The sequence below is a fragment of the Somniosus microcephalus genome, unplaced genomic scaffold (genome assembly GCF_052327205.1).
Source record: "Somniosus microcephalus isolate GS21.2 unplaced genomic scaffold, FLI_Smic_1.0 unresolved_chr2, whole genome shotgun sequence".
NCBI lineage: Eukaryota > Metazoa > Chordata > Chondrichthyes > Squaliformes > Somniosidae > Somniosus > Somniosus microcephalus.
Genome location: NW_028225180.1, coordinates 81,245,209 through 81,260,047, shown reverse-complemented (window position 1 = coordinate 81,260,047; position 14,839 = coordinate 81,245,209). Strand labels below are relative to the sequence as shown.

Genomic DNA, 14,839 nt, shown 5'->3' with positions numbered 1-14,839 from the left:
GGGCCCGAACCCACGACCTTCTGAGTCAGAGGCGAGAGTGCTACCCACTGAGCTAAGGGGCTCGAAATTCATGAATGACGCGCCTCGATAACAGGCAGGGAGAGGAAACCGGATCCACCGTTCCAGATAGCGCTGAAGTTAAAACTAGGCCATGGCACAGTGTGTGAAACACAGCAGGGGCAGAACTGTACATCGTCCAACAGGTTACACAGTCGCCTGAGGCTCGCAGCAAGAGTGGAGGGGGGGCTGCTTTATCCTCTGCAGATCTGAGTGAAAATATCTCCGCAGTTTAACCGCTCCCAACCTTGTGCGCTGCAAGTGATGCGGGCGGGAGCCCCCGGTGCTGCCTGGGTTAACTAACGTCTCCCAGGGGGGGGGTGGGGAGGCTCTCTTCACAGATCTACGTGTGGTACCGCACACTCACAGGTCCGCAGGGACCCGAGACGGTTACACCATGCCCAGCTTATGCCTCGAAATGATTGTGTGCATTGAAAGTCGACCGCCTCCCATTGTGCTGCCAGCGACTGAAGCTCTTGTTCCAAATCAAGCCACAGCGGAAGTATTCATACTTTGCATTCATCCCCCTGAATGGGGAATGCGATATCCGAGAGCCAGATGACTTGTTTTCATTTGGAGACAAGCCCCACCCCCGCCGGTTTGGTTTCAAAAGGTTCATTCTGAACTTACGTCAGCGCTGGCTTACGAAGCTCGCCAACCGAGCGAAATCCGATGGCGACGGCGCTTTGTGATGGGGGAGGCAGAGAACAGAACGAGGGGAGCAGGTGTCGCTGCTGCTCGCGGCTGCCCGGGCAGCTCAGAGAGTATTACATCCGTCAGCTGTGGTTCAGTGGGTAGCGCGCTCGCCTCTGATTCAGAAGGCTGTGGGTTCAAGTCCCACTCCAGGGACTTGAGCACCAAAATCTAGGCTGACACTCCCAGTGCAGTACTGAGGGAGCGCCGCACTGTCGGAGGGGCGGTACTGAGGGAGCGCCGCACTGTCGGAGGGGCGGTACTGAGGGAGCGCCGCACTGTCGGAGGGGCGGTACTGAGGGAGCGCCGCACTGTCGGAGGGGCGGTACTGAGGGAGCGCCGCACTGTCGGAGGGGCGGTACTGAGGGAGCGCCGCACTGTCGGAGGGGCGGTACTGAGGGAGCGCCGCACTGTCGGAGGGGCGGTACTGAGGGAGCGCCGCACTGTCGGAGGGGCTGTACTGAGGGAGCGCCGCACTGTCGGAGGGGCGGTACTGAGGGAGCGCCGCACTGTCGGAGGGGCGGTACTGAGGGAGCGCCGCACTGTCGGAGGGGCGGTACTGAGGGAGCGCCGCACTGTCGGAGGGGCAGTACTGAGGGAGCGCAGCACTGTCGGAGGGGCGGTACTGAGGGAACGCCGCACTGTCGGAGGGGCAGTGCTGAGGGAGCGCCGCACTGTCGGAGGGGCGGTACTGAGGGAGCGTCGCACTTTCGGAGGGGCAGTACTGAGGGAGCGCGCACCGGCAGAGGGGCAGTACTGAGGGAGCGCCGCAGTGTCGGAGGGGCAGTACTGAGGGAGCGCCGCACTGTCGGAGGTGCCATCTTTCGGATGAGACGTTAAACTGAGGCCCCGTCTGCTCTCTCAGGTGGATGTAAAAGATCCCACGGCCACTATTGGAAGAAGAGCAGGGGAGTTCTCCCTGGTGTCCTGGGGCCAATATTTATCCCTCAATCAACATCACTAAAACAGATGATCCGGTCATTATCACATTGCTGTTTGTGGGAGCTTGCTGTGCACAAATTGGCTACTGCGTTTCCCACATTACAACAGTGACCACACTTTTAAAAGTATTTCATTGGCTGTGAAGCGCTTTGAGACGTCCATTGACCGTGAAAGGCTCGGGTGAAATGGGAGTCTTTTCTTTCTTTCTGATTGACACAGCAAAGGCACAGGCACTCCTGTCACGTGCTACATTGAAATGTTGTTTACATCCAGCGTGGCCAGTACGTGTTGCGAGGTCCGTCAACTGCAGCTCATCCGAAACCCTGCTGCCCCGTGTCCTGACTCGCACCAAGTCCCGTTCGCCCATCACCCCCTGTGCTCGCTGACCTACATTGGAGCCCAGTCCAGCAACGCCTCGATTTTAAAATTCTCATCCTTGTCTTCAAATCCCTCCACAGCCTCCTCGCCCCCCCTCCCTATCTCTGTAACCTTCTCCAGCCCCACAACCCTCCGAGATCTCTGCGCTCCTCCAATTCTGGCCTCTTGAGCATCCCCCGATTTCCATCGCTCCACCATTGGTGGCCGTGCCTTCAGCTGCCTGGGCCCTGAGTTCTGGAATTCCCTCCCTAAACCTCTCCGCCTCTCTCTCCTCCTTTAAGACGCTCCTTAAAACCGACCTCTTTGACCAAGCTTTTGGTCACCTGTCCTAATATCTCCTCATGCAGTGTCAAATTCTTGTCTAATTGCGCTCCTGTGCAGCACTTTGGGATGTTTCACTGCGTTAAAGGCGCCGTATAAATACAAATTATTGTGGCCACTGATTCATTACATTACTTCAATGTTTTCGCCCACACGCACTTATCTCCCCTCCTCTCCTGAAGACGCTGTTCTTCGCCGGGGCTCAGTCCCAAGACACTGGCCGTCCTCATCCAAGTGTCCGTGGACGGTGAGCGCTGGCAGGTTACTTGACTGTGGCTCAGGCGGGGAGGGGGATTGGCAACCCATGCCCAAACCTGTCCTCGTCTGATGTTCCTCCCCTCCCATCCACACACACACACACAGGAGTCTTTTACATCGGATATACGGCACAGAAACAGGCCATTCAGCCCAACCAGTCCATGCCGGCGTTTATGCTCCACTCGAGCCTCCTCCCGTCTTTCCTCATCTCACTCCATCAGCATAACCCTCTATTCCCTTCTCCCTCATACGCTTGTCCAGCCTCCCCTTAAACACATCTATACTATTCGCTTCAACCACTCCCTGTGGCAGCGAGTTCCACATTCTCCCCACTCTCTGGGTAAAGAAGTTTCTCCTGAATTCCCTATTGGATTTCTTGGTGACTATCTTATATTGATGGCCTCTAGTTTTGCTCTTCCCCACAAGTGGAAACATTCTCTCTGTATCCACTCTATCAAAACCTTTCATCATTTTAAAGACCTCTATTAGGTCACCCCTCAGCCTTCTTTTTTCAAGAGAGAAGAGACCCAGCCTGTTCATCCTTTCCTGATATGTAAACCCTCGCATTTCTGGTATCATCCTTGTAAATCTTCTCCACCCTCTCCAGTGCCTCGATATCCTTTTTATAATATGGTGACCAGAACTGTACGCAGTGCTCCAAGTGTGGTCTAACCAAGGTTCGATACAGGTTTAGCATAACTTCCCTACTTTTCAATTCTATCCCTCTAGAAATAAACCCTAGTGCTTGGTTTGCCTGTTTTATGGCCTTGTTAACCTGCGTCGCAACTTTTAGTGATTGGTGTATTTGTACTCCCAGATCCCTTTGTTCCTCTACCCCACCCAGACTCGCACCCTCCAAGTGATGAGTGACCTCCCTATTCTTCCTACCAGAATGTAATACCTCACATTTATCTGTGTTGAACTTCATTTGCCAATTATATGCCCATTCTGCAAGTTTATTAATGTCCTCCTGTAATTTGTTGCAGTCCTCCTCAGTGTTGACTATCCCCCCCCCCCCCAATTTGGTGTCATCCGCAAATTTAAAAATTGTGTTTTTGATTCCAAAATCTAAATCATTAATGTAAATTGTGACCGGCAGTGGTCCCAGCACTGATCCTTGTGGGACACCACTACCCACCTTCTGCCCCTGTGAATAGCTGCCCTTTTTACTCTGGATAATGATCAGGATCATGATTTTCTCTTTTGCTTACCCGGGACGCTGAGGCTAATTGTAAGCTCCTGCTACTGGCCCTGTTGGGATCGCCTAACTCTAATTATTGGAAAGTCGGTGGACGGGTGAGATGGAAAGCCCACTGCCAGTGTCCTGCCACCCACCTTATAAAAGAAAGACTTGCATTTCTATAGCGCCTTTCACAACCTCAGGACGTCCCAAAGCATTTCACAGCCAATGACGTACAATTGAAGTCACTGTTGTATTGTCATTCTCTACTAAGTAGTGTACAGCTACACGCTTCTTTCAACCTAGTCCCTCTTTTGTGTCCCCGCCACTGATCTGCTTCCCCCACTAATCTCCGCCTCTCACTGGGCCCGTGTACCATGAGGGTGACTGAGTGAGCTGTCTGTGGGAAGTGGGGGAGTGGAGCTACGGGCCGGAGGGAGGTGGGATCTGTGAGAATTGGGGGGTGGGGGTGGTAATCTGTAGGGGTGGAGCTATGGGCCAGTGGGGGGGTGAGCTGGGATCTGTGGGGGAATGGAGGGGGATCTGTGGAGCTATGGGCCAGTGGGGGGGTGAGCTGGGATCTGTGGGGGAATGGGGGGGATCTGTGGAGCTATGGGCCGGTGGGGGGGTGAGCTGGGATCTGTGGGGCAATGGGGGGGATCTGTGGAGCTATGGGCCGGTGGGGGGGGTGAGCTGGGATCTGTGGGGGAATGGAGGGGATCTGTGGAGCTATGGGCCGGTGGGGGGGTGAGCTGGGATCTGTGGGGGAATGGGGGGATCTGTGGAGCTATGGGCCAGTGGGGGGGTTGAGCTGGGATCTGTGGGGGAATGGGGGGATCTGTGGGGGAATGGGGGGATCTATGGAGCTGTGGGCCAGTGGGGGGGTGAGCTGGGATCTGTGGGGGAATGGGGGGGATCTGTGGAGCTATGGGCCAGTGGGGGGGTGAGCTGGGATCTGTGGGGGAATGGGGGGGATCTGTGGAGCTATGGGCCAGTGGGGGGGGTGAGCTGGGATCTGTGGGGGAATGGGGGGATCTGTGGGGCTATGGGCCAGTGGGGGGGTGAGCTGGGATCTGTGGGGGAATGGGGGGGATCTGTGGAGCTATGGGCTAGTGGGGGGGGTGAGCTGGGATCTGTGGGGGAATGGGGGGGATCTGTGGAGCTATGGGCCAGTGGGGGGGTGAGCTGGGATCTGTGGGGGAATCTGTGGGGCTATGGGCCAGTGGGGGGGTGAGCTGGGATCTGTGGGGAATGGGGGCGATCTGTGGGGCTATGGGCCAGTGGGGGGGTGAGCTGGGGTCTGTGGGGGAATGGGGGGGATCTGTGGGGCTATGGGCCAGTGGGGGGGTGAGCTGGGATCTGTGGGGGAATGGGGGGGATCTGTGGGGCTATGGAGTGTCAGCCTGTGGCTCAATGGGCAGCTCCCTCGCCTCTGAGTCATGAAGGTTGTGGCTTAAGCGCAAAAATCTAGGCTGATACTCCAGTGCAGTACTGAGGGAGCGCCGCACTGTCGAGGGGCAGTACTGAGGGAGCGCCGCACTGTCGGAGGGGCAGTACTGAGGGAGCGCCACACTGTCGGAGGGTCAGTACTGAGGGAGCGCCGCACTGTCGGAGGGGCAGTACTGAGGGAGCGCCGCACTGTCGGAGGGGCAGTACTGAGGGAGCGCCACACTGTCGGAGGGTCAGTACTGAGGGAGCGCCGCACTGTCGGAGGGGCAGTACTGAGGGAGCGCCGCACTGTCGGAGGGGCAGTACTGAGGGAGCGCCGCACTGTCGGAGGGGCAGTACTGAGGGAGCGCCGCACTGTCGGGGGGCAGTACTGAGGGAGCGCCGCACTGTCGGAGGAGCAGTACTGAGAGAGCGCCGCACTGTCGGAGGAGCAGTACTGAGGGAGCGCCGCAATGTCGGAGGGGCAGTACTGAGGGAGCGCCGCACTGTCGGAGGAGCAGTACTGAGGGAGCGCCGCACTGTCGGAGGGGCAGTACTGAGGGAGCGCCGCACTGTCGGAGGGGCAGTACTGACGGAGCGCCGCACTGTCGGAGGGGCAGTACTGAGGGAGCGCCGCACTGTCGGAGGGGCAGTACTGAGGGAGCGCCGCACTGTCGGAGGGGCAGTACTGAGGGAGCGCCGCAATGTCGGAGGGGCAGTACTGAGGGAGCGCCGCACTGTCGGAGGGGCAGTACTGAGGGAGCGCCGCACTGTCGGAGGGGCAGTACTGAGGGAGCGCCGCACTGTCGGAGGGGCAGTACTGAGGGAGCGCCGCACTGTCAGAGGTGCCGTCTTTCGGATGAGACGTTAAACCGAGGCCCCCATCTGCTATCTCGGGTGGCACTATTTCAAAGAAGAGCAGGGGGAGTTCTCCCCGGTGTCCTGGGGCCAATATTTATCCCTCAATCAACATCACTAAAACAGAAGATCTGGTCATTATCACATTGCTGTTTGTGGGATCTTGCTGTGCGCAAATTGGCTGCCGCGTTTCCTACATTACAACAATGACCGCACTTCAAAAAGTACTTGGTTAGCTGTAAAGCGCTTTGGGACGTCCGGTGGTGGTGAAAGGCGCTATATAAATGCAAGTCTTTCTTTTTTTTATGGGCAGGTGGGGGCGGGGGCTGGGATCTGTGGGGAATCGGGGGGGGGGGGTCTGTGGGCCGGTGTGGGGCTGGGATCTGTGGGGAATGGGGGGGGCCTGTGGACGGGTGGCGCTGTGGGCCGGTGTGGAGCTGGGATCTGTGGGGAATGGGGGGGGTCTGTGGACGGGTGGAGCTGTGGGCCAGTGTGGGGCTGGGATCTGTGGGGAATGGGGGGGGCGGTCTGTGGACGGGTGGAGCTGTGGGCCGGTGTGGGGCTGGGATCTGTGGGGAATGGGGGGGTCTGTGGAGCTGTGGGCCGGTGTGGAGCTGGGATCTGTGGGGAATGGGGGGGTCTGTGGATGGGTGGAGCTGTGGGCCGGTGTGGGGCTGGGATCTGTGGGGAATGGGGGGGGCCTGTGGACGGGTGGAGCTGTGGGCCGGTGTGGAGCTGGGATCTGTGGGGAATGGGGGGTCTGTGGACGGGTGGAGCTGTGGGCCGGTGTGGAGCTGGGATCTGTGGGGAATGGGGGATCTGTGGACAGGTGGAGCTGTGGGTCGGTGTGGGGCTGGGCTCTGTGGGGAATGGGGGGGGTCTGTGGAGCTGTGGGCCAGTGTGGAGCTGGGATCTGTGGGGAATGGGGGGTCTGTGGACGGGTGGTGCTGTGGGCCGGTGTGGGGCTGGGCTCTGTGGGGAATGGGGGGTGTCTGTGGAGCTGTGGGCCGGTGTGGGGCTGGGCTCTGTGGGGAATGGGGGATCTGTGGATGGGTGGAGCTGTGGGCCGGTGTGGGGCTGGGATCTGTGGGGAATGGGGGATCTGTGGACAGGTGGAGCTGTGGGCCGGTGTGGAGCTGGGCTCTGTGGGGAATGGGGGATCTGTGGACAGGTGGAGCTGTGGGTCGGTGTGGGGCTGGGCTCTGTGGGGAATGGGGGGTCTGTGGACGGGTGAAGCTGTGGGCCGGTGTGGAGCTGGGATCTGTGGGGAATGGGGGGGTCTGTGGACAGGTGGAGCTGTGGGCCGGTGTGGAGCTGGGCTCTGTGGGGAATGGGGGGTCTGTGGACAGGTGGAGCTGTGGGCCGGTGTGGGGCTGGACTCTGTGGGGAATGGGGGGGTCTGTGGACGGGTGGAGCTGTGGGCCTGTGCGGGGGGAATGTCAGACACTGTGGGGAGCGGGAGCCTTGTCCTTTCACTCCACGATATGGCTTGGCGCAGCTCCTGAAGTGTTTTTTAAGCGTCGCTGATTGCCCTGTCTTCCTGTTTTGATAAGTACATTGTGCTCGTTTCGTCAAATCTGATTAGTTTGTGCCCACAACGTTTTTAATGAGATCTTTAGAATGGGGACCCTTGACTGACAGAGCTGGCTGGGGACTGTGAGCGTTCCGCCTTCGCTGTGCTGTTTTATCAGGCCCGCTGATCTTAAGCTTGTTGATTACTCTTGTTTTCCCCCTGAAGAGTCCAGAGTTTGATTCTCTGGGGACAACGGATAGGAGTAGTACCAAAACAGCATTCCTGCCCCCGCATCGCTGCATTATTGAAATCGGAGCAAATGGCGGCAAGGAGAGGGCATGAGAGGGTGGCCACACGTAGCGGGCGGACAGCTCCCGTCGCTTTAGGAGTTCTGCTTTGGAAGGGGCGCGGGCTCTCGAAACAAAGGCTTGAAACAGGGTCGCCAAGCTTCCAGGTTTGCCCCGGCATCTCCAGGAACCATAGAGACTGATTCCGCACAGAATGCCGGCCATTCGGCCCATCGAGCCCGTGCCGGCTCTTCACAAGAACCGAACAATTAGTCCCACACCGCCCTGCCCTTTAACCTAAAAAGTAAGACTTGCATTTATATAGCGCCTTTCACGACCACCGGACGTCCCAACGCGCTTTACTGCCAATGAAGTACTTTTGAAGTGTGGTCGCTGTTGTAGGAAGCGTGGCAGCCAAGTTGCGCACAGCAATATCCCACAAAGAGCAATGTGATAATGACCAGGTCATCTGTTTTTTTTTGTTATGTTGGTTGAGGGATAAATATTGGCCCAGGACACTGGGGAGAACTCCCCTGCTCGTTTTCGAAATAGCGGCCATGGGATCTTTTACGTCCACCTGAGAGAGTAGATGGGGCCTCATTTTAACATCTCATCCGAAATTCAGCCCCTCCGACAGTGCAGCACTCCCTCAGTACTGTCCCTCCAATAGTGCAGCGCTCCCTCAGTACTGCCCCTCCGATAGTGCAGCGCTCCCTCAGTACTGCCCCTCCGATAGTGCGGCGCTCCCTCAGTACTGCCCCTCTGACAGTGCGGCGCTGCCTCAGTACTGCCCCTCCGACAGTGCGGCGCTCCCTCAGTACTGCCCCTCCGACAGTGCGGCGCTCCCTCAGTACCGCCCCTCCGACAGTGCGGCGCTCCCTCAGTACAGCCCCTCTGACAGTGCGGCGCTCCCTCAGTACTGCCCCTCTGACAGTGCAGCACTCCCTCAGTACCGCCCCTCCGACAGTGCGGCGCTCCCTCAGTACAGCCCCTCTGACAGTGCGGCGCTCCCTCAGTACTGCCCCTCTGACAGTGCAGCACTCACTCAGTACTGCCCCTCCGACAGTGCGGCGCTCCCTCAGTACTGCCCCTCCGACAGTCCGGCGCTCCTTCAGTACTGCCCCTCTGACAGTGCGGCGCTCCCTCAGAACTGCCCCTCCGACAGTGCAGCGCTCCCTCAGTGCAGCCCCTCCGACAGTGCGGCGCTTCCTCAGAACTGCACTGGAGTGTCAGCCTAGATTTTTGTGCCCAAGTCTCTGGAGTGGGACTTGAACCCACAACCTTCTGACTCAGAGGCGAGCCCTGCAAAGTTCTTCCCCTTCAAGTTTTTATCTAACTCCCCTTTTGAAAGTTATTATTGAATCTGCTTCCACCGCCCTTTCAAGCATTGCTGTGAGCAACCCCGGGAGAAAAAAAACTGCTGTTCGACCGAGCGAGGCGGGAGGACATGTGTTGAAGCCTGCAGGAATATATCCAACCATGGCACGACAATCCAGAATGCCTCTGGTCTGTTCTCGGCAGTGGGCAGTGGCATTTGGCGCTGTCTTCTTCTTCTTAGGCAGTCCCTCAGAACCGAGGATGACTTGCTTCCACACTAAAAATGAGTTCTCAGGTGACTGATGAGTCCAATGCGGGACCTACAGTCTCTGTCACAGGTGGGGTAGACGGTGGTTGAAGGGGCGGGTGGGTGGGGTGCTTGGGTTGACGTGCGCTCCTTGCGCTGCCTGCGCTTGGCTTCCGCTTGCTCCCGGCGAAGAGACTCGAGGTTTTCAGCGCCTTCCCGGATGCTTCTCCTCCACTTTGTGCGGTCTTGGGCCAGGGATTCCCAGGTGTCGGTGGGGATGTTACTCTTTTTCAAGGAGGCTTTGAGGGTGTCCTTGAAGCATTTCCTCTGCCCACCTGGGGCTCTCTTGCCATGTCAGAGCTCCAAGTAGAGCGCTTGTTTTGGGAGTCTCGTATTGGGCATGTGGACAATGTGACCCGTCCATCGGAGCTGATCGAGCGTGGTCAAAGCTTCGATGCTGGGGATGTTGGCCTGAGCAAGAACACTGACGTTGGTGCGATTGGCAGGATCTTGCGGAGGCAGTGTTGGTGGTACCTCTCCAGTGCGTTGAGTGCCATGCGCGCCAATGCCATGGCCACCCAGCGCGGTGCCCCCCGAGCTCGTCCTCTCTCGTGGGGAAGCGCTGGGCGGTTGAGAAATTGGATGGGGTTCGAAATGGAGTCTGGAAAGCAGCGTGGCGATCCTCGCGACGGGTCAGCCGCGCTCAGGCTCCGGCAACGGTTCCCCAGCCTCACGGGTGGGCCTAATGCTTGTAACCAGGCCTCACGGGTGGGCCTAATGCTTGTAACCAGGCCTCACGGGTGGGCCTAATGCTTGTAACCAGGCCTCACGGGTGGGCCTAATGCTTGTAACCAGGCCTCACGGGTGGGCCTAATGCTTGTAACCAGGCCTCACGGGTGGGCCTAATGCTTGTAACCAGGCCTCGCGGGTGGGCCTAATGCTTATAACCAGGCCTCGCGGGTGGGCCTAATGCTTGTAACCAGGCCTCGCGGGTGGGCCTAATGCTTGTAACCAGGCCTCACCCTCGCGTGACCGCTTTTGTCCCCCCCCCGCTCCCCCTACGCTCACACTTTTCCATTTCTTGCAGGATGAACGGCCTCAAGAAGCAGCAGGAAATCCTCCGGCAGAAGCACGCGGAGTTTGTGGAGAAGTATAGACTGAAGAACAAAGGGGGAGAGGATAAATAAGAAGCACCACCAGGGGGCCGCGCCACAGTGATTGCCCACAGACGCAGGCTGTAGGCTGGCTGTGTCTCTCGGCAGCCTCCGAGTGCAGTGACAGCCTCTCCCATTCAGCTGGCACCTGAGAAGTGCTGCACCTCTCCGACTGCAGATAGATGCTGAGAGAACGCAGTCCGCTTGTTTGTGTACATTCATTCGCGGGACGCAGGTGTGATTTATTCTTAGTAGCAGTTTGAGACAACCGAGTGTCTTGCTAGGGCCACGTCAGAGGACATGCAAGAGTCAGCCATCTCGGTGCGGAGACTGGAGTCACGTGTAGGCCCAGACCAAGTAAGGACGGCAGGTTTTCTTCCCTAAAGGGACATTTAACATGAGAATTAGGAGCGGGAGTCGGCCATTCGGCCCCTCGAACCATTCAATAAGATCATGGCCGACCTTCGACCTCAACTGCACTTTCCCGCCCGATCCCTTGATTCTCCTAGACTCCAAAAATCTACCGATCTCAGCCTTGAATATACTCAACGACTGAGCCTCCACAGGGGTAGAGTTTTCCAAAGATTCACCACCCTCTGAGTGAAGAAATTCCTCCTCATCTCAGTCCCAAATGGCCGACCCCTTATCCCGAGACTCTGCCCCCTGGTTCTAGATTCTCCAGCCAGGGGGAAGCAGCCTCTCAGCATCGACCCTGTTAGTCAACCGGTTGGGTTTTTACGACAATCGGGCAGCTTTCACGGTCACTTTTTATTCCCAGATTTTTAAAAACTGAATTCCAAATTGCTAAGCTGGCACGGTGGGATTTGAAATTTGCGTTCTCTGGATTACTGGTCCAAGCTCTCCGTAAGACTTGAAGTCACGTTATAAACCTGTGGTTGTTTTAAACGGTATCTTCATTTCATTTTCAATAAAGCGACCTCCCATTTAGTTCCAGCGCGTCATTAAATCCTGGGTTATTCCTGGCGATCTCACGCCAGTCATTTTATTTGGACAGGCCTTGAGATAAGTATACAAATCGATTTAGATGTTGGTGCGTTGCAACTGCAGTCTGCAAATTGTGATTCGCCCTTGAAATGAAATTCATTTGGTATAAAATTCTCTTGTTCCAATCTTCCCGTGCCGCTACCCATTTCAGGATGGCCGGTCGAATTGATTTCGGCCCTGTTACTGTCACTCTGAAACTCATAGCTGAAGAGGGACGTGGAATTGCATAGAATGTACAGAACAGAAACTGGCCCACCTGCTCCGTGCCGGTGTTTCTGCTCCACACCAGCCTCCTCCCACCCCTCTTCATCTCACCCTTAGCAACATATCCTTCATCCCTTATGTGCTTCCCCTTAAATGCATCTGTGCTATTCGCCTCAACCACTCCCTGTGGCAGCGAGTTCCACATTCTCACCACTCTCTGGCTGAGCCGTGTTAGCCGTGGCTCAGTGGGTCGCACCCTCGCCTCGGAGTCAGAAGGTTGTGGGTTCGAGTCCCACTCCAGAGACTAGAGCACAAAAAATCTATGCTGACACTCCCAGTGTAGTACTGAGGGAGCGCCGCACTGTCGGAGGGGCAGTACTGAGGGAGCGCCGCACTGTCGGAGGGACAGTACTGAGGGAGCGCCGCACTGTCGGAGGGGCAGTACTGAGGGAGCGCCGCACTGTCGGAGGGGCAGTACTGAGGGAGCGCCGCACTGTCGGAGGGGCAGTACTGAGGGAGCGCCGCACTGTCGGAGGGGCGGTACTGAGGGAGCGTTGCACTGTCGGAGGGGCGGTACTGAGGGAGCGCCGCACTGTCGGAGGGGCAGTACTGAGGGAGTGCCGCACTGTCAGAGGGGCAGTACTGAGGGAGCGTCGCAATGTCGGAGGGGCAGTACTGAGGGAGCGCCGCACTGTCGGAGGGGCGGTACTGAGGGAGCGCCGCACTGTCGGAGGGGCGGTACTGAGGGAGCGTTGCACTGTCGGAGGGGCGGTACTGAGGGAGCGCCGCACTGTCGGAGGGGCAGTACTGAGGGAGTGCCGCACTGTCAGAGGGGCAGTACTGAGGGAGCGTCGCACTGTCGGAGGGGCGGTACTGAGGGAGCGCCGCACTGTCGGAGGGGCAGTACTGAGGGAGCGCCGCACTGTCGGAGGGGCAGTACTGAGGGAGTGCCGCACTGTCAGAGGGGCAGTACTGAGGGAGCGTCGCACTGTCGGAGGGGCGGTACTGAGGGAGCGCCGCACTGTTGGAGGGGCAGTACTGAGGGAGTGCCGCACTGTCGGAGGGGCGGTACTGAGGGAGCGCCGCACTGTCGGAGGGGCGGTACTGAGGGCGCCGCACTGTCGGAGGGGCGGTACTGAGGGAGCGCCGCACTGTCGGAGGGGCAGTACTAAGGGAGCACCGCACTGTCGGAGGGGCAGTACTGAGGGAGCGCCGCACTGTCGGAGGGCGGTACTGATGGCGCCCCACTGTCGGAGGGGCAGTACTGAGGGAGCGCCGCACTGTTGGAGGAGCCGTCTTTCGGATGAGACATTAAACCGAGGCCCCATCTGTCCTCTAAGGCGGACCTAAAAGATCCCATGGCCACTATTTTGAAGAAGAGCAGGGGAGTTCTCCCCGGTGTCCTGGGGCCAATATTTATCCCTGAATCAACATCACTAAAACAGATGATCCGGTCATTGTCACATTGCTGTTTGTGGGAGCTTGCTGTGAGCAATATGGCTGCCGCGTTTCCCACATTACAACAGTGACCACACTTCAAAAAGTACTTCATTGGCTGTAAAGCGCTTTGAGACGGTGTGAAAGGCGCTGTAGAAATGGGAATCTTTCTTTAAAGACGTTTCTCCTGAATTCCCTATTTGATTTATTGGATATAAAGCCTAAGTCGACGGCTCCTTTTCCAGTCCCACCCCCTCCCTTCTGACCACACAAACCCACGTCCTATTACATTTTTAACTCTGGAGGATCCTGAAGGATTCAACTCTTGTTGATAGGGTCATTAATCTCACGGCATTACAACTGCGACTACACTTCAGAAGGGCTTCATTGGCTGTAAAGCGCTTTGGGATGTTCCCAGGCCCTGAAAAGCGGTGTCGAAATGCAAAGTCCTTTATTTTCTTTAACGGGGGGGAAAAAACGTTCCTTACGCCACCAACTTAGCCCAAACTGGCCTGAGTCGTGAGGGACAAAGGTTGAGCTTTCAACCTGAGAAGGAGATGTGAGGGGCGATTCTATAGAGGTGTACAAGATAGCTAAGAGAAAAGGTAAATGTGCGACATTACTTCGAATTAAACAGCGAGAGAAGGAGAATTCGAATCATCGAATGGTTACAGCAGGGAAGGAGGCCATTCGGCCCGTCCAGCCCGTGCCGGCTCTCTGCAAGAGCACTTCAGCTAGTCCCACTCCCCGCCCTTTCCCCGTAGCCCTGTGAATCTCTTTCCTTCAGGTACTTATCCAACTCCCTTTTGAAAGCCACGATTGAGTCTGCCTCCACTGCCCTCTCGGGCAGTGCATTCCAGATCATAACCACTCGCTGAGTAATAAAGTTTTTCCTCGTGTCGCCTTTGGTTCTTCTGCCAATCACCTTCAATCTGTGTCCTCTGGTTCTCGACCCTTCTGCCAATGGGAACAGTTTCTCTCTATCGACTCTGTCCCGACCCCTCATGAGTTTGAACACCTCTATCAAATCTCCTCTCAACCTTCTCTGCTCCAAGGAGAACAACCCCAGCTTCTCCAGTCTATCCACGTAACTGAAGTCCCTCATCCCCGGAATCATACACGTATATCTTTTCTGCACCCTCTCTAAGGCCTTCACATCCTTCCTAAAGTGCGGTGCCCAGACTTAAACACCTTCAAACTAGTAAAAGGTCAATTTCGGACTGACTGACGTCGCACACACTGATGGATCCGTCCACGGGATGGACTTCCTGACCGTATTGGGGAGAAAAACCCTGGAATCATTTAAGAAACAGTTCGATTCTGGGTCTGTCGGGGGTCTTTAGGATCTTCCTGGAGGAATTACGATTGGCCGAAGGGCCTTCCTCGCCTGCAGCTGCCTCGTGAATCTGGATGCAGTCAGCAGGGTCCCTTCAGAGAGTGTTGGCAATCGTGACTATGTCACAAACACAGCCGGTTAATGATACAGGACTTGCTGTTGGCATTTTGTCAATCCTGAGAGCGGGGCATTTTCCTTCAAAGTGTCTTTTTTTTAAAATCGTT

General features: G+C 57.0%; 1 protein-coding gene across 1 annotated transcript in view; it reads left to right on the top strand.

Moving 5' to 3' along the window:
- The window catches only part of dnajc4 (DnaJ (Hsp40) homolog, subfamily C, member 4), a 235,967-nt gene extending 224,380 nt beyond the window's left edge, over nt 1-11,587 (top strand). Inside the window, exon 6 of the mRNA XM_085976194.1 lies at nt 10,567-11,587. Within this exon, the coding sequence (XP_085832320.1) occupies nt 10,567-10,666 (100 nt within the window). The 3' untranslated portion in view covers nt 10,667-11,587. The remainder of the gene's footprint in view (nt 1-10,566) is intronic.
- The last annotated feature ends 3,252 nt before the right edge of the window (nt 11,588-14,839 follow it).